This window comes from Chaetura pelagica, unplaced genomic scaffold, assembly GCF_000747805.2.
Source record: "Chaetura pelagica isolate M959 unplaced genomic scaffold, ChaPel_1.0 scaffold315, whole genome shotgun sequence".
In the NCBI taxonomy this organism is placed as follows: Eukaryota; Metazoa; Chordata; class Aves; order Apodiformes; family Apodidae; genus Chaetura; species Chaetura pelagica.
This window is the reverse complement of record NW_009953187.1, coordinates 26834-50327: the sequence shown is the minus strand read 5'-3', so window position 1 is coordinate 50327 and position 23494 is coordinate 26834. Positions and strand designations below refer to the sequence as shown.

Sequence of the window (23494 nt, the reverse complement as noted above, 5' to 3'; positions counted from 1 at the left end):
CTGGTACATTCCCAGTGTTTTTAATCTCTTTTCCCATATAATTTGAAATTAATCTGGTAAATTTTTTAGCCAGCTTCTTAATATCACTTGTCCAAGTGACTACACTTGTCACTTGGAGTTAATAATCTGTAGATCTCATATTTCCAAAGTATTTCCTGATTGCAGTTTATTACTGATTAATTTTACAAGCTATTCAGTAGTTTGAGTGCTCAAGTGTCTCTCTTCTAATTCTTAAGAATTATTTTTTTGCATGAAACAGGGTATCTCATCCAATTTGAAATAATGATTTTCTCTGTATTTTGTTCTTTCATTCTCTTTCATTTTAAGGCTTATTTTCTTTGCATTCTAAAAAAAAAGGTTCTTATTTCACCATAAACCCATCAGCTACCATTACCTGGATCTGCACTTCTATAGTACTTAGCTTTCCCCTAAAAGCCTGAGTTGATGCTTGGGTGTTGATACAGGGTTTTTTATTCTTTAGTAATCCATTATGAAGAAACATCTAATCCATCTCACTCCATGCACTTTTTTTTGGAGGAATTAGGTTGCTTTGTTTAGACTATGTTGTCCTAGGAATTCTCTAATGCCTTACGAAGTGATAGGTTTTACTTTTATTTGCCTCTGTTTTGTTTTTGTTTTCAATAAATTTGCTTGTACTCCTGCATTTTGGGCCTTTCTTCCTCAGTGCTTTGGTAGTTCCTTATGTGCCAAATTCTCTTCAGTTCTCCCTTTGCTTTCCTGAATTCAAATTCTTTAATTAGAGCATTTGTTTCCTTACTTACACATATCACTGAAAATTATATGAAGCATAATAAGGCACACTTAACATTTGTTACCAGTGAGACATGCAGCAAAGTCCTCTCCCAAATGTTCTCATCAGTATTTCTAGCACTAATCAGGAAACACAAATCCAGCTGATCTGGAGAACATGAACTCTGACCATCCTAGTATGCTTTCTCCTTTGCTTTTCATATCCTCATTATTAGGAGGAGTATATATTTCTACCATGACACTGAAAGAATCAGCAAGAATAGGAGCCCCACTTTGCTGTGAGTTTTATGTGTGTTTCCTTGTATATTTACCATCCTACTTCACAAATATAATTTATTGTTGCCCAAAATGGAACTTAAGACACTTTCCAAGTCATCATTGCTACAGTCAAGATTGATGAAGGATTTTCGTTCAAGCATTCAGTGCTGCTAGTCACCTCTGAACTTTACTGTTTGTATTTTATTCAAAGATGCTGAGGTGACTCAACCCAAACTTCTTTTCTCCATCTTCTGAGAGCTGTAGCAATTTTTTAAGGTTACTATTGTTTAGAAAAATTTTGATAAGTTAATTTTAAATTCAAAGTATGTAATCTCTGGCTTTGGCATTAGAAATATGAAAAATATTTTGCCATGTGCAACTACTATGTTAACATGCATGGGGTTTTTTGTAGCTTAGAAAAAAACAGATCTTCAGAAAGAGTAAAGAAATACTGTTTCCTTAGTTGTCTGTATTTATTATTTGTAAAATAAACACAGAATTTTAGGGTTTGCCTAATTTGCTTCCATTTGTGCCTTTTGATGTGAAAATAAATAGAGATGGCTAAAAATTTCTCTGCACATATATAATTGAACTTTTGTACTTGTAGAACTTAAGCTTCTCTTACCTTCAGAATCTGCTGTTCTTCTGAAACAGTGGAAATTGTAAGTGGAAAATAAAATCAGTAGATCTGAAGTAAGAAGGTACTGGTGGAATAATTTCTACATTAGATTTTTAGCTATTTAGATTTCAGTGCTTGGGTTCCTTTTTGTTACAATCATAGGCTTTTTAAATTTCATTGGAAGTGCTGCCGTTGAATAATTTGTGTGATTGATAGCTGGTTAGACTCTTGGCCCTAACTTTCATTTATTTAAGAGGGAAACACAGAATCAAGGAAAAAACACTGTGCCAGCCTTTAAGCAAATCTAATTTCCTTGTTTGGTTTTGTGTTGGCTGTTTAGACTCAAGAGTATTTTCCCTGTATAGTATGTGGTGTTTTTATCAGAAGTTTTTGAGAGCTTCACTGAACACATCTACCTTTTCTAGTATCAACCCCGCTTTAGTTCACTTTTGAACGCTGTTCACAGCCTGTGTTTTCCTAAGATGCTTCATGTTCATGACTGTTAAATAGAACAAAAAAAACCCAAACAAAACACACAACAACAAAAAACCCAAAACCTGGAATGTCTAGGAATAAGAGGAGAGGTTTCAGGGAAGTGACAAGTGTGTGTAAAATGAAGATGAGACATACAGCACCTGGAGAAGTTGTATAGCACTCTGTTTAATGGAATCTTTTATCTATCTAAAGGCTACTTTTATCTTCTCAGGATTGATTGATGCTCTAGAGTTCGGTAAGAAGAAAATTAATTCAGACTATACAATGAGTTCTGCTAATTTAAAACTGTGTTCTTTATTGCCTGGAACACATTAATTATTTCCTTTTGAAGATCAGAGCTGAAGCTTCACTAAAGCAATAAGTCAGCTGCTAACTTTTTTTTTCAATGTTGCCCAGTAGTTATAGGCAATCCTTTGTTATTTAACATGCTCTTCTGCTACTGCTTTTCAGAGAAGATGAATTTCATTGGTCTTTTTGCAGTTTCAAAATTCAGTTAAGAGCTTTTTAAGTTGTGCATAGTAAGATTGTTTGAAGAGCTATAGCTTAATTGAAATGAGCAGGTGTAAATAACAGTATATTAACCAAGAGTGAGTTATTCACAGTGAATTACTAGTTGAGACCTTGACTTTAAAAGATGCTGACAATTTTCCTCTTAGTAAGGTACTTAGGCAAGGTTTTGGCTTTAAGCGTGTGAGTCATCCCTCTGAAGTGATACAGACCACTTCAATTGTTTGGCTGGGGCTGTTCATCATTTTTGTGGAAAAACTTACTTGCAACATAGATTAACTCAATTTATATAACAGGAAGTCAGTGCGTTTATCTTTCTGAAAGCATAAGTGTTGGAAAATACATAACTGAGTAAGGAACAGGCTTCTGCCTGTCAAAAAGTAATTGGTCTGGGAGTCCCAAACCATTTAGACATGTTTAAAATACTGCCTATTTACTGTGACCAAGTCAGTTAGCTTGCAGAGTTTCTTAATGTGATGTGTGTGCGTCCATCATGAAGCTATTCAGTGGTGGAATTGAAGGACCTGAAAATATCAGGCAAAACATTCATAGTGATTGTTTTCATCATACAGTAAAGGAAACAGAAGTCTTTCCATGAGTTTGCATAGAGTATATCACACTGGCCTATTCAGCTTAACGGGGCATTTTAGGACATTGCTGTAATGTTAGTAGCAATGGTTATAGTTGGGAATATCTGGAACAGATGTTGCATTTGTAGTATCTTTGAGTAATTTGATATAGATCGAAGTCAGTTGTAAAGCAGAATATATTGCTTCAACAGAATCCTTGAAATAACAACAGTGAATAGGCATGTCTTGCCTCTGGATATAATTTTTTATTCTGCTTGCTTGCTTCCAAGTTTTCTTTGCGGCACTGGATTTGTAGTTGTATTCATTGACTATAATGTTTCCCTTGCACAGTAGAACAGTAGTACAGCAAATTAATCTAACAGGATTTTGAAAATATACAGATGCTATAACAGATCTGGTTATGAATTAAATATTGTCCTTGGAAGCTCTCAAAAATCATGCCAGTTTGCATTAAAGGAACTTAATTTGGCAGTAGGTCTACTACCCACTCTGCTAACTGGACATTATTGAAATACCTACCTGTCTTGTCATCTCAAGAGGTGAATGATAATTTTGCATAAACAATTCTTAGGAATTACGTAGAGCTAAGAGCTTTCCTGGTAGTACTCACTGAGCTTAATTGGATTTGTATAATGCTGAATTTGGCTTGTTATTGCAAAAGTGCTTGCCAGAAAACTTGTGTTTTGTACCTTGATTCTTCACATTGTCAAGACTAAATTAATCAAGAAACAGTGTAAAAATAACATTAGTATCAAATGAATACATATGCAGTGCTACCTAATTTCTACACATCCTCTGGAGTACTGAGTATAGTGTAATACATTCTCTGGAGCAGAGATATAATACATTAAATTGGGAGAGGGGGGAAATTTTTGCTCGTAGAGGCTGTATTGCCAGCTATACCTTTATAAAACTACCTGCATCAAAGGAATTCTTGTTCTGGAAAGTGTCTGTAGTGCCTCAGTTCCTGTATGTGAAGACCACTTGCATAGTGCTCTTGAACATGGAAAAACGCTTTGATTGTGCCTTTGGGCCTCTCTCTGAACGACTAGCTACTCTAGGGTAAAATGAGTAGTGTGGAAGTGATTCGCCTCACCTTGAATTAGGGAGGTTTTGAGGTGCCTGGTGCAGTAAGTTACACATAGACTGTGCAGCAAGGCTTTCCAAATGGCTTTAAACACATATGATTTGTAATTGTATTTGAATTACAGTACTCACAAAAATACTACTCTAGTGGTTACCAAAACCCTTAAGTGAGCACTGTAAATGTTTATAATAATTTACTTGGATAGTAAACTAAAGCACTGGCTCAGTTATGCATGCTTTTTTCTTTTTTTTTTTTCCCTCCGGGCAGCATGCAATGGGATTTTTGGGTGGCTAACCATGGAATGATACTAATGGCTTTCTTTTTTTCTCTTCACATCCCATTCTTTTCCATACCTTTTTGTCCATATTCTCCTTTTTTTCTCTGTTTTGTTTGCCATATATGATTTTGACACCCTTCCATTCTACAGTGTGACCAAGATCAGTGCATTCAGAGCACTAAATTCGTTTTGCAGGCTGCTGCCACCCCCCTACTACAGAGTGAGCCAAGCATAAATAGTGAAGAGCTACCTTTACCAGGAAAGACTACTATCAGTGGGCCTTGTGCGTCTCTAACTCTAGGGCAACCAACACCACCATCTTCTATGCCAAATCTCACATCAGATTCAGGTTTGACAGACATGATACCATTAAAAGAGGAACACGAAGGTCATCAGTTTCTCACTCCTGAAGAAGCTCCATCACCCCCTGGAATGCTGTCAAGTGGAAGTCCTATTACACATAGCCATACAATGCAAGTCCTGAGTCTAGCCAGCCAAGATTCATTGCATGAAGACTCAGTACGTGGTCTCGTGAAGCTTAGCTCAGTTTGAACAGCTTTTCTTGAACTTTGCACCATTTCTTGGTGTCTATACAAATCTCTACTCAACAGGAATGACACTGCAGTACCACTGTAAGACCTCGTAACATGCCTATAATGGAAGCTTTATTATGTAATAGAGTCTACTAAAAAGACAAGTTATTTTTCAAGGGAGCCATGGCATCTTTTTGACCAGGTTGTTAATGGTTGTCCTTTGATGGTGACTGCATTTTCTTTTTAAGCAAGACCAGAAATGGTCAATAATCTTGTTTCCTGAAGCTTGGGTACAGCAAAATTGGAAGTCAGCCTGCAACAAACACCATGTACAGTATAAAAGAGAGAGATTCTTGGATGTAAGTGTCATGCTCTGTGTTCTATGCTCTTGTAATACACACTTGTTAAGGCTTACCACATTTGTGGCCAGAATGATTGCACTTACATGTTATGCTACTAATATTTGAGATAGAAAATTACCATTCCATTTGTTAATACAAAAAAAAAAAAAAAAAAGACTGCAGATATGGATTTGCATGCCACGCTACAGTATGTGTTACAGTGGTGTTGGTATTAAAAGAAAGTGCTGCTTTTTTATTTGTGACTTCAAAGTGCTGTTTCCTTTAAAGACAGTGCAACAAACAAATTAATGGACTGTATTATTTTTTCAATTTATTAAAAGTTTATTTTAAATTAATCATTGGTGCCTAGAAGATGGAGAATTACTGATTTGATCATGTTGCATATCATTTAACCTTCTGTTTAAGTGTTTAGATTGAGGTATTGTGTTGTGCCATACCACAAGATTCTTCCACTCCCTAATGTGATACAATTACCTGTGGACCTCAAATAAAATTACATCCTCTGTATTCTTGGATATGTGTACAGTTATCCTTGCACAGTTTTCCTGGGGAGAGAGGGGGAAATAATGATTTATTGACATATTTTGTAAAGATTTGACTGGAATATGTTTACACAATGAAACCAGAGCTGTGGAGGACGAGCTGGTTACAGTTAAGATTGATTCAGTATCTTTTATGGTTTTGTTTGAGATGTGTGTTTGTTCCCATAAGAAGTCTTTATCTGGAAACAGTAAAGTTGGTCTCTGGCTTGGATTGTAATTCTGTGTTCCGTATCACATGGTTAAAGGGTGAAGGGCTTAAGATTTATATTAAAGACAGATGGTTTAGTGAAGTAACTGTAAATGGTTAGCAATATACTGTAGCTGTCCCCAGCCATCATCCTTCATTTGTATTTTTGCTTTAATATTTTAAATGAAAATGCTGTTTTCATATAACTTTTCTTTGTTTTTTGTTTGTTAGTTTTTTAGTACATCACAACAAAAAGTTAAGGTATAATTGTTTTTTGTGATAGCTGAGAAGAATCTTAGTTAGGCTGATAAAGTTTAATAGCTTTAATAACTATATTTACCATCCTTTTCAGAAACCTGGATTCTTGTTTTCTCAGGAGAAGCTAAGTGGAGAATGTGCTTTATCTGATGCTTCTGCAGCATGGAAGAAACATTCACCAGTTAAGAAATGTGACAGTTCTGTGTTGTTCACCATGGTAATTCACTGACACCAAGCTAAAAATTGTTTTGGTTTTACTTCCATTGTTGAAATTGAGGACAATCAGCCTGCAGAAAATTAGTCACCCATGCTGCTGAAGCATCAGACACGATACTAACAAAACCCCTACTCTCAGATTTCATAAGCAATCTGCTTCTATAATTGATGATGCTAGCTTTGACCTAATTCAGAGTATAGAACATAGCAATGCTTTCTGTCTATAACTGCCGTAGGGGGTGCACCGAAGCACCTCTGGCAGACAACTGTGTCCCAGCTATTGGAGCCACCCTCCCAGCATTTTCCTGAAGCTGGGGCAGTCTCAAGTTCTTTTCACCAGCCAAACTGTAGTGACTGACATGTCCTGCTTGGCTGCTATCCCAGTAATCCCCAAGTGTCAACACTTACTTCTGTGTCTGCTCTTGAAGAAGAGTCAGTTACGTTCATCATCTTGATTTCATCTTTCCCTGATGTGCCTTCTCATGTATGAAGCCATGAACATCTGCACTGAAGCAGGTAATGGATTGAGGGCTGGGGATTCTGGTCTCATAGACCTGGGTGAAGAATCCCAGCTTTGTGTTTGTAGACCAGTACTCAGCTGAATCACTGTCTTGTCTGTGGGTAGTTAGCTGTGGTGGATGTATTTACTCACTACGTAGAAGGACAAGTCAAATATTTAATGTGATATAAAAACTTTCCACTTGCAGTAGTAATGATGAGGATCACTATATTAAGAAAATTTTTCTATTTAGGTCTCCATGAAATACCTAAGGGGTTTTATGCTTCCAAGAATACCAAGTATGTGACAACATGTGTACGTCATTTGTGTGTCATTACACTAGGGAATAGTGCAGAAAGCTTCACACTGTGCACACGATTAAATTAGTGTCAGTTTTACCATGAAACAGAAAGAAGGACAGGATTAGAGTCTTTCTGCCATTTTCCTTTTGCTCATGCTTTTCACCATTTTTTTTAAGCTTTTGTTTGGTTTATAAGTGAGGTGTAAGAATTCCCTAACAAATGGGAAAGGAATGTACTACTTGAAGCAGATGCACTCACTGTGTGCATGTTCAGATGACTTTAGTTCAAAGATGACAGCCTTATTATATTTAACATGCTCCTTATGTTTTGAAGTTTCGCATTTGAGAATAAATACTTCTAATTTGCCTATCTGTATATTTGTATCACCCTTGCTTTTAGTCTCTTTTCCTTCTCATCAGTTTTTTTGTAAATGGTGCCAGTCCCTAACCTCCCTGACACCGCTGCCGTGTGAGGACACCTGCTGGAAGATCTCGGAACGAAGGCTTATCAACCACACGGTGTGGTGGTAACTGCAGTGTTTTAATTAAGAGCAGGCAGTAATTTAGCATCGTGCTGATCGAAGAGTTGCCTCTGACAGGTTTTTTGGTCCGTTCCCCTCACCTCCATCACAGCTGCCTTCAGCTTTGGGCGCTCCCTTCGTTGGAACTTGCATATACATCTGGAATGAGTCAGCAAAGTAACTATTCATCACCTGTTCTACAGATCTGATTTTTTTAGTTTTACTTTGTTTGAACTATTATTACAGAGCATGCACCCTAGGGATTCAAATTATAATCCTAGTGAATGCTGCACAGAGTTTTTTCAATGTTTTTTTTTCTTTGAAAATTAGTATACTAGTATTAAATAGTTCTGATGTATAAATTTAGAATCAAAGTGAAAGTTGATATTTTCAGAAAAATATTTTTTTCTTAAAAATCTAAACTCTTTGTGTAAAAACTGGTTAGTTTATCTTATAAAAAATATTTATTCTGCTTTGTATTTTAAAATAACATTTTTCCCTTCTAGATGTCTATATAATACTGTCTGTAGAATGAAATATAGTGCTTCATATAATGTTTTTAAAGGCTTGTTATTCTTCTGATTTCTCAAAGACATTTATATTTTAAAAGGGAGTTTTACATTCGTACTAAACAGTAATGCAATAAATGTCAAAATATTACTGTATGTTTGCGTTATAGTGCAATCTTTATCAAATTTCATCTGCTCATGGTAACTGATGGTACAGGTAGATGTGCTTCTGCATAGAGAGGTTAATGCCTTCATTTGAAATAATCTTAAAGATGGAAAACGACCTGTTTTGCAGTCGATCCTAGAGAATTATCCTAGAAGAAGGAAATTGATCTCATAAGCCCAAAAGCCTGTGGATTGGCAGCATGTGTTGTGAGGGTTGTGACCAACTTGCGATACTGCAGATTTTGTGTTTGTTAAAATCTATGCAGTGGGTATTGTAGTTCACTATAAGTAACTTATTGCCTAATGTTCAAAATACTAAACAAAGGAGCATCTCTGCAGAACTAACAACATTGAGCTTCTGTTTGTCTTTTAGCTCCCAAATTCAATACAGCTTGAAGAGCAACTCAGCAATGTTACAGACTGACCCAATCCTTACTTTAGTTCTTTTCTGGTTTAATTTATCTGTAGGAACTGTCATCATGTATGTTTTGATTTTTTCCTTCCCCTTTTTATCAGCAGTGGTGCTCTGCAGATGAACATGGTGTGTTTGGCCACGGGCCATCCTAACTCTTTGCTTTAAAATTCAGTTGCTGCTGGAGTGATTTTGCTTTAAAGGCTGAAGTGAAATGAGGTAGTGTACTTAAGACACTTTCAAATATTCTTTGGCCCAAAATATGAATGGAATGTGTTTTAGACAGCTGCATATAAATTTAGTTCATTTAAACTAGAACTGTCCTAGTTTTCAGGATCCATCTGGGTCAGGCCTTCCTGGTTCTGCTTGTCTGCCTGCAAAGGCATTGCAGTTTGACATCTGGCTGAGTGCACTGCCTAGACTTCCAGAAGACTTAGGGGATTAAAGTGAGCGATTTAAACCTGACCAAATCTAGATTAATTCTAAGCTGATGCAGCAATTTGGTTCCATCATCAGAAGGCAACTGTCTGTTGACATTCAACTATGGAATTTGCAAGTTCACTGCAAACATTGCAGGGAGGAGAAGAACTTTTGGTGTTATGAAGAGATAAAATAGTTTGTTTCTATGGTAGGTCAGAGAGGACAAGAATAAGAAGATGAAAGGGAGGAGACTGAGTGAAAGCAGAACAGAAGATAGCAAGTGACATGAATGAAAAGAGGAATTACCTGTAAATTGTGGAAGGAAGGGGAGAGGGTATAAGCAAAAAAGCCACATGGGGGGAGGAAGAGGACAGCTGTCAGTCAAACAATTTTTTTTTTTAATTGTTTCTCTTCAGCATTCCAGTATTTCTGTGAGAAATATCTTAAAATCTGGGGGAAAAAATTAAATAAATAAAGACTTCTGAGAGGAAGCAACTGTAGGAAGATGGTGGAAAAAAGGTAAGGAGTTGATCTGCTCCTCAGGCTCCTCTCCCCTGATATATTTTCCTACTTCAGTTTTGAAAGTACATCTATAAATAGAAAAACATGACATCTTAGTCACTTTGAAGCTGTTGGGAAGCTTAAGACATTGACCACACTAAAAATGGTATTTGCTTTAATATGTTGTACTTCCATACTGATAATTGTTTTAGCTTTCTGGTTTTCCATACCAGAAGTGTCATTGCACTGGGAAAATGGTGTAGTATAGGTCTGTGTTTCTTGGTGATGCCTTCATCGAATTTGCTCACCTTTAATAAGTAAAAGGGTTTTCCTTAGCCGTAGTCTCTCCAATAGGGCATGAAACCTGCAATTCAGAGTTCCTGTGACTAGTGTCCATATAGGAATTGAGACTTCAGCATAGATTAACTTTGTGGTTTACAAACCAAAAACATCTGTCCCACAGGGATGTATTTACTTTGGAGTGTGTCCTGAAGTCAGTTCCACTGGCAACAAAATGCTACCTTGATGTATTTTATCCCAACTTCAGCTACATAACCTCTTCTGAAAGCTTGAAAAAGCAAAACTAAGTTTAACTCCACTGTAATATAAATCTTCCCAAACCTGAAGCTGGTAACAGCTGCTGGGACTTACCTGTGTTCGTTTAGGTGTTCCCAGAAAGTGAACAAAGGGACCACATTAGAGCAACTCGGCCAAGTGAACTGTGATGTGAAGAGAACTCATGGAGCCTTTCTTTGGTTCCTCTTGAAAGCATCACATATATTTGAGAAAAGGATGTGAATTTAGCAGGCTCAAAAGAATCTCACCATGGTGTTAGGTTCTGTAGTCTGTCCTTCGCCATCCACAGGGATCTGAGGATGCTGAGAGCTGCCAGTTGTGAGGAGGAAGGTGGGGTGGACTGTTCAGGCACTGTGCTTGTTAGGGAACAAATGTCAAATAATTGTGGAAACTTCAGTGAAGGTGGTGGCACTGTAGTTAAAGCAGTGAAGGGTAAGAGTAAGTGATTCCTGTTGTGGGTGTGTTTGCTAAGTGCAAGGTTTTTGGTAGCAACAGTGTTGAGGTCCTGAGACCTGTTTCCTGACTCTTAGTGTCAGGTGAGAGAGCACTAGTGCACAATGGGTTTGCAGTTTGTCACCAGGAAAGTTCATTTCTTTGTTAAAAAAAGAAAAATAAAATAAATGTAAAAAAACAAACAAAAAATAAGGCTACTCACATGTTAGAGCATTACCTTAATTCAGTGTAAGCATGTGTAATTATTGCATGGCTTTGCAGGCAAAGCAGAACTTTGTTGCAACAAATGGAAAATTGATTATAGGGTTTCTAAGATGTCTGCCCTGCTACATACCTTGTAGTGCAGCAGTTGGTTGTGGTTATTGGCTGGAAACCACAGCTAGACAAGCTTTCCTTTCTTTTCATTTATTTAGGAAGGGTAATTTTCCTCCTAGGTAGGTCACATAAAATTAAAAACATGCTCAGTAGTGCTGATCATCCAAGTTCCTAGCATGCAAAAAATACATATTCTTGTGTATTTGGTTTTCTTTCTAAATTGAAAGGAAAAACAAGGTTCTGAAAAGTTTCCACAGATTCTGAAAACTTTTTGAACACAGTGTTTAAATAGTAAGTTTATGGATTTAGTGTTTAATTTATTACCTATATGACTTTTCTATTAAAATATTAAAATAGCGTCTCAAAGTCCTACTGTTACTTTCATATTTACAATGTCTTTTATTATCATTATATTTGAAAAAGAAAACAAGGTTAAATTCTTTATTCCATAATTACACGAGTAAATCACTGTTTCTAATCTTGTCTTTCTGTAAATTTTTCTCTCATATCAAACATTAAAATTTTCTTCCATTCCTAAGTCAGTATTCTGTAACACATCATACCTTGTTTTGTTTGGTTTTAATTGTATCATAATTCTGATAGCATAAGTCAGGAATAGTAAAAACAATTTAGACAAATCAGAAAAAAAGAAGAAAGCCCCACTGTATTCTAGTACTTGTGTCACAGACTTTACTGCACAATAGTAACAGAGTTAGTGCAGTTGATCTGAGATGACTCACTCTAGATTCCAAATTCTGGTATATCAGAAGCACAGAAAACTATTCTTCCATTTCAGTGTATCTTTTCCCTTTCATCCTTCTGTTTCACCACCTCCTCAGAAAATCCTGGAGCAGATGAGCTCAGGACCTTCCCATCTGGCAGACAGATGCATCTGACTCAGTTCTCACCCCTTAGTCATGCCCCCCTCTGTGTGCTTACCCAGCACCCTGGAAGCAGCTTCCCTGACTCCTGTGGCTCCTGAGAAACTCTCAGTCTGCAACAAAACAAACCTGGCTTCCTAGTGCTCTTTCATGTGGGGATGCTCTTGAAACTGACACTGTCATTGGGCTCACTAGGGTGTTTTTTTCTGGAGGACATGCAAGGCACACGGGAACAGGAGCATTTTCTCAGTTGCTAGTTTTCATGAAAAGCACAAGATATTTTGTATTTTCAAGACCTCTACCCTTGTATAGAATCTGATTGAAATATATTCTTATACTGTGGCATGGAGACAAAGACACAAATTGACATTGAAAAAATTATTAAAAATTTGCCTTGACAGGCTAAAATAGCTTATGGAAAAGATGTATGTGAGTGAGAAGACTTAAATCCAGAACTTCTTGACTGAATGCCTGGGACTGAATTTCTTCTTTGGTTCTGTATGTACCCACATTAGCATTTTAGTGCACTCTTGAAATTAATTTTCCTGTTATTTCTGCTTAGCACTTCAACTCATATTATGGAGCAGTCTTGTAAAATGAACTAGATTTCTTTTAAATAAAAAATAAGCCAGAAGATAGGCTCTGGCATCTTACCTAATGCAATCCAAATGCTAACAGGATCAGACTGGAGCTAGTCCAGAGTTTCTGTCCTGAAAACACATTCAATGTGGACATCAGGTCCTCCGTACCAAAAGTCTTGCTACAGAAATCTATGCATATTAAGCTCACTGCTCGTGAAAGTAGATATAACCATAGATTTCCCAACAAACTTGTATTATTCCTCTGGTTCATAAGGCTGAAGTTGTCATCCTCCTCATTATAAAAAAAAATCAAAATATTTAGTAATCTGTCAAAGTAGCTTTTGTGAATTTATAGGACATGTTTCTTTAAAATACAAAAAAAAAATAAAATAAAATTCTTACATGAGGGAGTCATTAACAATGTGCTCCTGGAATTTTATCAAATGCAAGACTAACAGATGCGATTCAGGGATGAACTTTTGTAGCATCACATACCTCCATAGGCTGCCCACTCAGTCTGGCAGACTTGTCTAGAAATCTTTGGGCCTGATTTATTGAACATACCAGTTTCATTAGTTCATGAGCTTTAACGTGAGTTATTATAAAGAAATGGTTTCTGCTGGTAAGGTTTTGTTTCAATTTATGCAAATCTCATTGAAGATATTAAAGTATGTATTTTAACTATTTATGTTATTTCTGAATAATGGCAAGCTTTGTTCCTCTCCTACCCTTTCAATAGTCAGTTGCTCTGATCTTACATTCTTGGCATAATAATGACCCTAATGCCTGAGGAATGGATTCATATTTTGAGATTCATGGGTTTGTTTCTTTTTCCTACATGTTTCCACTGGCTGTAATGACAATAACATCCTACAGGATTTCACTAACATAGATTTCAAGGATCATTAAGGAGCACAGCACTGATTAGAATGCATGCTTAAAATGTCTTAAAGATACACATTTCTCTCACTAACTGTACGGAAGGAACATCATATTACAATAGAGAAAATAGAAGCACAGCCTAGTGCATTGAATTTTATCTGGTCTTACACAAGCAGTATCCCATTCAGACAAACTGAGACTTGTTTCTGGTCACCAGTGTTAGTGGGAATGTAAAGCAATGTCAGCTTAAAGAGATAGCCTCAAAGTCTTTAATTTAGTGTCTTTCCACTGAGATACACAACAAGCTGTTGATAGCACCAGTGCAGTGATAGATGCATTGTATATATGAAGAAAATACAAGTAGGGATGCTACATGGAGCCTTTTGTAAGAGTCACGATGGCTGTGTGCAAACTGGACATGTGACCAGGCCTAAAAATTAAAACTTTTAAGGCCTTTATCTTATTCTAGGTATTAGCTGTTGGCCTAGCATGCTATTCATATTATCAGTGCTTAAACATCTGCATGATGAATATTAGTTCATACTGAGAACTCTGTACTAACATACTGTTAGTAATCAGTCTCAAAACACACAGCTGAAGCTGGGTCTTTCTTATTTCTCATAGAAATGGGAAAAAAAAAAAAAAAGGGGGGGGGGCTTGATACCAAAAGCTGTTTTCTCCTTCTGCCTACCCAGAGACCCAATCATATCTAACACTAATGACTTGTTTTCCTGCTCTGTGGTTTGGTGGCCAGCAGGACTCACGAGCCTGCTCCCCCAGTAACCAACAGGTTTTCCATTGCTTGCTGCAGTCTGGCCTGGGGCTCGTGCTGAATGGTGACTGGGTCTGACCATAGCCCTGCAGAGGACAGGTAAATATGAGCCAGATACTGGTTCTTGCTTGCTGACCTGTTTACTTCTACAGAATCCATATGGTTTAGAGGACAGCAGCTCTTTTCTGCGTTTCAGCAGACAAAAACCCAAGCTTTTCAAATAATTTTCCAGGTTTACAATTAGGCAGTTTTATATAACTACAATGTTTGAGTACTAACATACAGTAAAGAACATGCAATGTAAAATTATTAGCTATAAAGAGTATTGTTACAATTTGCAAGTAATTTAGAAAACCATATGTATTTCACCATGTGAAATTACAGTTTTGGATACTTGTCTTTAGAGTGCTGATAAGTTCAGAAAAGTCATGGATTCCAACAGAAAAATACAGCTCAGAGGACAAAAATCTCTAACCCAGTGCAGGCAGCCCCACTTAATTAAATAATTTGTATTTATTTTGGTTTTACCTTCTCAGGGGTACATAAATGGCAAATACTTTGGTGATAAAACATTATTCTTGACAATGTCGACTTTTGTAATTAAAAGAGCTGTACTTTCTAATTAGGAAATTTAAAGAACAGGGTACTACTATTCTAGAGAGTGGAAAGTTTGATTTTTTTCTTTTTAAACACAACTTCTCAGCACTCTATATCTGTTATATTCAATAAAGTATAGTCCAAACCAACAATGAAACAAATAACTGGGTTTGATGTCTTGCCAGGGTGCTTTGCTGACTTCAGAGCCAGGTGCTGCCCTGAGATGGCACCATCCTGTAGATCCGAGGCATTTTTTCTGTCTATCCTCACAGATAAAGGCAGTGTTTTGCTTCATTATGTCCAATGGTAAATCTCTTTCTAATGGCCAATGAAGTCAGTCACAGTTCTGCTCCAAACAAGGAGCAGGAAATGTTTTCAGATTTCTTTCCCTTCTCACTTGTGTTGCATAAACACCTCTACAATTTCTTCTGCAGTTTCTTTTAGGTGGCAATGACCGATTCTGGATGTTGCTCTGTCCTGCTTTGTTTTTCTGATTTTGTTGAGGAGGATATTCTACTAGAAAGTTTATTCTTAAAGAATGTTCACCAGTGTTCCCTTTCTGATTTCTAGTTGCACCTCTCTGGAGGGTGTAACAATTATAAACACAGTTTCAGTATGAATGGAGTTCCAGCTATTTGGTTCTTAAGTCAGAAGATGGGGAGGTCTGCAGCCTTCCATTGGGACTCAGATGTCATGTCTTTTGTTTGAGACAGGACTTAATAGGCTTTTTTTTCCCTACTTGTGTAGATCCTTACCAGTTTCCTTAGTGAACATAGGAATTTAGAGGTATAACATATTTAGAGCTATTTATGATCAAGTGAGCAGTTTTTTCTGGTGAACCATGAACTGAAAAAAGTTTTCCTTATAGCTGCATAGATTTCAAAGTACAGGGCAATAACAACATTATATTGGTTTTGTCAGTGAAATATGTCTCAAAAACAAAGAATAAGCCATGTTCAGTTCACATAGGAAAAGAGCTTCTATACATTTCTAGGCTTTTTTAGTAGTTACTTTTTACACTGGCCTTTGTTACTTGGACTTATATGTCACTTGTGACCACTGCTCTGGTCAGCATTTTTAATTCCTTCCTAAAATGGAAACAAATCAACTTTGAGTCTGAGGAAGGTGATGGAAGAACACATTGCCTCCTGCTCTTCACTTGAAGGCCTCAGGCTGTCAGTTTCCCACCTAAGACATTTTCTGTGATTCTTGCCACAGCAGCGTGACCATCCCCTACAGCCTCGCGATGCTGCTCCCTGTATTGCTGCAGGGGGTTATTGTCATCTGGCTGCTGGGCTCTGCGTTGGTCCTTGCTTCACAGAGATCCTTTCAGTCCTCCAGCTTGCCTCGGGGTCTGTGCATGGCAGCCCTGCCCTCAGCACATGGACTGAACCCTCCCTTCCACCCCACCATGCAACAGTTTGTTGTCATTGCTCTCTGGTAGCTGCAGGGTTAATAGGAGGGTCCTCACCCACATGCACATACACAAGCTCAGGATGATTACCTAAGGCTGCTTTTCCTTAGAAAACCCTTCTAAACAATCCATACAATTTTGCTTTATGCTTTGATTTTCTTTACGTGCAAGTTCATTGCAGCATGGTCTTCCAGCCACGTACATCTAAAGCTGGCTCATCTCTGACTCAGTCTTCCTGTTCAAAGAAAGCACACCTTAGAATAGAGCTTCTTTCAGTGCTTCTGCAGCTCCCCAGTGATTCTGAGTTTTAACTGAAGTCATTCCTTGAGCTTATTTGAAAGTCTGCGGAAAGCTTCGAGGTAGCATATTACTTTGTGTAAGTGGCTTGGTGGACAACTCAACCTATAAATGATTCAGTACCTGTCTTTCCAGAAGGGATGAAGCTAGGTTATGTGTTCTATAATTCAGAAAATACTTAACACTTGAGTGAGCAGGCTTATATGAAAAGAAATGTGATTCACCCAGTATTAGTGCAAATCTGTTGTTTGGAAAATTTTTTTCTCTCATAATTGTTCAATGTTCATCATTCTAAGTTGTATAATGTCAGGGATGTAGGATTATGTAGAAGGCAGTGAGAACAGCAACAACCCTATTTCATGGTGTTGTCTGGGGTTCTTTTTCTTTCAGAATAACCTCGTTTGTGTGTAGTTTGGTTCAATGATGTGCTAGATCAGTCCTACAGAAAATGTAATGGCTCTTTTCCTGTGAAAATATGTATCTGCAGCAGATAACTGTGCTCTAAATGTACTGTTTGACAGAGCATCTTAAGATGCATGCTCTTCCATTTGTTTTAAGTAAATGTTTATTTACTGAAGTGTAATTCATAGCCATTGTCTTCCTAAAAAGGAAAGCTTCCAGGCAATAATTGTGCCAACTTGCAACAAATGCTTCTACTGCAGTTTTTAGTTAAGCTGATGAAAAAACACTGTGAGGTGGACCCACGTGACATCTGTGCATACCTGTAGTCTCTATGTATTTATGTTGTGAAGATCTTGTTCTTGAAATGGGAGTTTTCTTGGTAATTAATATATTTATCAATCACAGAAAAATAGTAAGAAAGAGTTTTATAGTAATTCCTGTGAGGGGAGAAAAAAGGACTCCACTTCCAAGGAGATAAACTTGTCTTCAGCCATGGTTTTCTAAAAGACTTTTCCTACCCACCTGTGGCTCTGCAAAATTGGCTAAGCAACCAGTTCTTTCACCCGTCATATGTAACAGGTGTTGGAAACGAGCACACAGGGCACTACACAAAACCTTGTCATCCAGTGGCTTGCTGAACTAAGATTTAAACAAGATTAACAATTAGGGGAAAAAAAACGTTTTCATATCACCTCTCTGTTGCTGTATCTGCCAAACTTTGAATCACTGTTGCCTCAGGTTAATGTTTTACAAGAACAATTAAGTAAGTAGGTTTACACTGATGCCACGTTCAATTCCTGAAGTGTAGAATCAGTACTGTGCTGTGATGAGAGTTAGATGCATGAGTGAGCTTGTAAACAGATTACATTGCTGTCCTCTCCTGTCTGATGTTTTTAATTTTGCCCTCAGTAAATTCTGGGGTTTGGAGTTTTTATTTGATAATTTCCAAGAAAGTGAGAAGCTTTTGTGTCTTTCAGGAAGTTGGCTGGGTTTTTTTCAGCTTGAAGCCTCCCAGTGTCAAAATTGAGGTTATTTGTTCTAATTTAACTCATCTTAGGCTCTAGGAAGGGAAAGTTTAGCTCTACAAGGAAGTGAAATATATATATTTTAAGGGTGGTTTTTTTTGTTTCCCATTTCTGTCTTCACTGTGAGGAAACTAGATTAAAAGTGTGTGGCCCAGTAACTTTGTTAAACTGGTATTAGTACTGCAGTAGATTGTGTTTCACAGAAAGGCAAAGATATGGGTTGAAAGTGTTAAACCTCAGGTTGTATTCTGGAAATTGTCACTAAGAATTACTGCTGGAAGGGACCCTGAAAGCATCTAACCCATTCTTGTGTCCCAACATATGGGAGTACCTTTCCCTGCAACACATGAAAATTTTTTGCTTATACTGTCTGTAATGAGACTTCACAACCTCTCCAGGCAAATACCTTCTCTTGCTCCAGTAGGTCCACCATTAGACACATTTTCTTGGTGTCTGAATTAAATCTCTCACAAGGTCACTCTCTCCCATTACCCCGTGTCATGGCTGTTTGGGGCGCTTTGGGCAGACAGTGCTTTTCTCAGCGCTGACAGCTGCCTTCTCCTTGGGCTAATACTCAGCTGGTTTGCCCTGGTGAGGCTCCAGCTCTCTGGCTGTGCTCATTCCTCTCCTCCCAGCTCTCCCCAGGCTGGCTGCTGAGACTAACTGAGCCCTACATCATTTATTGAAGAACTTCTATGCAGCCAACTTGACTTGCTTGAGCCATGTTCTTTGCTGTTTCCATGAGACACATGCGGCTGTTCTGTAAAAAAGGAATAATGGTAGCTGTTGTGGGAGGTTGGTGAGGCTTGGTTAATTCTGATTGGAAAGGTTTTTAATGGAACATCTTACAGAAGATTCAGAACATCTTGCTGAGTTTGATTTTACTTTGTTGTGGTTTTTTTCTAAGCTGCAATGCAAGTGAGGAAAAGCTGAACAAGTACTTTGATCCCACTGTCTTACCTGAAAGCATAGAGATAATGATGGAAATGTTAAATAACTTAGTTTCAGTGGATGCATTTTGACAGTCTATTTGTGCCAGCTTGTCCAAAATGCATAAGAAAACTGACATGATTCTTTGGAAATAAATCTTCTTTTCACCATGCAATTGCAGTAAAGTTTCAGTACAACTCAGATCCCCAGTCCTTGCTATGAAAAGACATGTTAATCTTGTTGTGACAAAAGAGGTGAAAGCCCTGTCCTGAATACAGTGGAGCAGTACTAAGGGAGTTTTGTAAACCTGAGAATCATTTAAGGCACATCTGGACAATCATTATAGGCTAATTAATGTTGGTGTTCAGTCAGCAGAGCCAGTCATTGGGAGTTAAGTGTGCTGTGCAGACCTGCCCTTAGTGACTGAGTTGTAGGACTCAGTCAGGAAGCTGAATCACTGATTTGGTGTGTGATCTCAAGCAAGTTGTTTATTGACATCATGTTTGCTGTACCAAATGTTCTGCAAACTGGTTAGGTTCATTTTGGGAACTAATGTTGCATTACGCTACAAAAATGCAGTTCCCAGGCAGAAAAGCAGTTTCGCTTCATCTTCTTTTTCTTCATATGTAAAATGTGGCTTCTTGCTCCCTCCCTTCCCCCTACAGATAAAAGCTGTGTTTAGTTAATTTACTTATTACAATGAAAGCCCCTACCAATTCTTTTGAATCTGAGAATTCTGGGGTTCAGGTTTGTCACGTTCTGCAGTGCTGAGGTGCTCCAGGTAAATAAACAGAAACATCTGCAGATCTTTAGTACATAAAGATACTGACCCCTGAGGGACACCTCTTGTCACTGTTTTCCATCTGGACCTAGAGCCATTGACCACTACCCTCTGGACATGACCATCCCAGCCAGTTCCCTATCCCACTGAACAGTCCACCCACCAAACCCACCTCTCTTTAATTTAGTGAGAAGGATGTTGTGGGGGCCTGTGTCAAATGCCTTGCAGAAGTCCAGATAGAAGACATCCACTGCTTTTCCCTGGTTGACTGATGTAGTCACTTTGTTGTAGAAAGCCACTAGGTTGGTCAGGCAGGATTTGCCCCTGGTAAAGCCGTTCTGGCTGTCCTGGATCACCTCCTTGTCCTCCACATGCCTTAGCATGTCTTCCCAGAGGACCTGTTCCATGATCTTCCCAGGCACAGAGGTGAGGCTGACAGGTCAGTAGCTCCCAGGGTCCTTCTTTCTACTCTTTTTAAATATGGGCATAACATGTCCTTTCTTCCAGTCACCAGGGACTTCACCTGACTGCCATGACTTTTCAAATATTATGGACAGTGGTTTTGCAACTACATTTGCCAATTCCTTCAGGACTCTGGGATGTATCTCATCAGGTCCCATGGACTTGTGTATCTTCAGGTTCCTCAGGTGGTCACGAACCTTGTCTTCACTTACAGTGAGGGGACTTGATCTCTCTGGTCTGCATCTTGTGAGCCATCAACATGAGAGTTGTGAGGAGATTATACAGAGATGTCTCTATATAATTAACAAAATAGGAAGTCAGAGCAAGTGTTGCTGTAAGTTACAACTTTGAACTTGGCCTCTTCTTTAGGCTTAATTACAAATACAACTTAGAACTACAGCAATTATCAGGTCATTGATCTGTTTAGCCCAGTCACATTTGTTTGCAATGGCCAGAAAGAAGATGTATGATATCCTGCATGAGCAGTGAGGAAATAATCTCTCCCAGGAAGTGCAGGCCTGTGATGTGAATCCTGATTATTTATAGCCATTCCATAACATCCAGGATTATTATGTTCAGTTTTTGTTTTTAAAAAAGAAAAAAACAGGTTCATTTTTCTCTAGAAGTGCCCAGTGCTTTTGATTCCTGCCAAGATCTTGGCAATTGTGCTGTGATACATGTAGTAGAGGTTTTCCCTAATTATTCAATATATGTCCCCTCCCCAAAGATTTTTTTTAACTTTTTTTGTTCTTCACTTTTAATCTCTATGTTAAATCTCTTTTTTCTTTTTTTGTCAGTAAAGGTCATTGGTTTAGATTGTGTCCTGCAAACATTTTGCTGTCCTCTCCTGCTTCAACCTGACCATGTACAATTGCTGCCTTCCCAAACGTTCAACACTATTGAGTAACTACTGCTTCAGAGCCAACCTGAGCCCTAACAGATTGCAAACCCACTGTGAAGCAGAATGTCCTTCTGCATGAGGCTGGACAACATTCCTATTCCAGATTGCAAGTTTTTTCACATACTTATCCATGTAGTTGATGTGAGTATATGAATTTATGGGGCAGTATATAGTAAGATTTGTCATGTAAAATTCACACCCATAGCCCATTACTGCAGACACAGCATGAATTAAATCCCTCAGTGCAGTATAGCCTCTGTGAAGAACAGCTTGCCCAAACCTTCTTCTGGAACAGAGAGTTAGTTATCTCTCCATGTGATGTGTTAGTCACTGAAATATCTTTTAATCAGGTTTTTAATCAGCATGCTTTGGCTTTTCTTCTCTGAAATGTGTGATTTGAACTGCTAGGTAAGACCAGACATTCTGCAAGAAGAGGCCTGGGAGAAGTTGAGGGCTGAAATCTCCACCAGTACCCTGCACCACAGTCCCTCAGTGGGCCAGTAGCTGACATGCCAGAGTAACCTCCCCAAGGGGTGGCAAAACCTGGGACTTCATGAGATCTAGTAGAGAACTCTGCTTCTGTGTAGGAGTTTTCCCCCTTTCATCTCCCTGAGCTGCCTTGGGATATTTAGCCATCAGTGTGGGGATATTACTTCTGCCTGAGGTGCTGGTAAAGGACCTGTCACTGTCACGTCTGAACCACTGGCATTTGTTCTTGCAAGTAACCCGGGACATGTGCTGGCAGACTGGTTGGTGACACACCACTGCTGCAAAGATGCTAGGCAACTTCTGCCTCCTTTGGTGACTTTGCTAGGAGTGTAGGCACATAGGTAGGTGGGTGGTGTTAAATTACTCGGTGGGCTTTCTGTCAAACATTCACTTAAGGCCGTGTTGGAGCAAGGAGGTGAGGTGTGCCTTCCAAGGCCAACTGGGCTGACTACTGCACTGAGTTTCTTCTGACATCTGCTTGACCTCTTTTGGGGATCAAAAAGAAAGTCAAATCTCCTGTTCCTGGCCTACCCCAACTGTACTTCCCCCCCCCGAGCAGGCCCCCAGTGCAGCCCCTTGCCTTGTGGCTGAGAGCGCATCATTGCACCTGCCCACAGGTGGTGCCCTGTGAGGGCAAGATGTGTGGGGCACAGGTTTGCCCACATGCTGGTTCCCCCCTTGCTGGGTCCTTCATTGCTGGGTCCCCACAAGAGCGACTGGAGTTACAAAGCAGCCAGCCAGCTGGTGTCCTGGCAGGTATTAAAGCTCTGCTTGGTGTAGCTGTGTTGGCCAAACTAGATAGCTCTCTCCTCCACTTTCATTCCAGCTCAACAGATGTAGAAAGACACCCTGCAGTTAGAGAGCATTTCAGCTTCTCCACTGGTGCTTTGAAATATTTGCCCATCTCTTCGATCTGTTAGTATTGGCAAGTGCCTGTGTTGGCACATTCTTGTGTTGCCAGCTTTCCTGCTTTTGTCTAAAGCCATTGGGTTGCTCTGCTAAGCTTCAGCTCCTGCAGCCAAATGATAAATGATAATCTCTAACTTTGTTTTTTTATGGCTGAGGAAGAAACTCCACCGTATCAGGTTGTTAAAATCTAGATACTAGGGGGGAAAAAAACAAACCTGACTCTTCATTGTCATTAATAATAATGAAACCATGATGTTATGCTGCTAGTCATGTTATGTGTGGGATACATGTGACAGTGAAGAACCCTTAGCAAAGGCCACAGACTACGAATTTTGCTGGGAGGAAATTCTTCAGGCCACAAGACACCGACCCAGACCTTCCTCCTGTGCTGGTGTGGCCGTTTGGGCAGCACCACTTCTCACCTGGCGGGCGGTGGGTGTGTGGGTTTGAGGGTGGGTCCTGCAGGGTCCCTCGATGTCAGCAGGGAGGCTCAGGAGCTTTCTGAAGCAGAGCAGTTCCCTTGCTCCAAATGTCTCTCGATGCCCAAAGCTCGGTCTGTGGCACCTGCAGCCTTTCCTGTGCCCTTCTCTTTCCCAGAGGACGGTGGCTGAGCCGCCCGCTCCCAGCCCAGGGATCAGGCCCCGTGAAGCCGCGATTCCTGTGTCACCGCGGGAGGAGAGCGCAGCTCTGTCTGTGCTGCACCAGCCACGGGGAGCTGTGCCGCTGGAGCTCAGGAAAACCACGTTCAGAGGTGAGATCAGCAGCGCGTCCTGCGGGTCCCAGGCCGGCCCTGCCCG

General features: G+C 39.1%; 1 protein-coding gene across 1 annotated transcript in view; it reads left to right on the top strand.

The window, feature by feature from the left end:
- Positions 1-6028, top strand: part of ZDHHC14 (zinc finger, DHHC-type containing 14) — a 92160-nt gene extending 86132 nt beyond the window's left edge. The window contains exon 9 of the mRNA XM_009997340.1: positions 4755-6028. Within this exon, the coding sequence (XP_009995642.1) occupies positions 4755-5156 (402 nt within the window). The 3' untranslated portion in view covers positions 5157-6028. The remainder of the gene's footprint in view (positions 1-4754) is intronic.
- The last annotated feature ends 17466 nt before the right edge of the window (positions 6029-23494 follow it).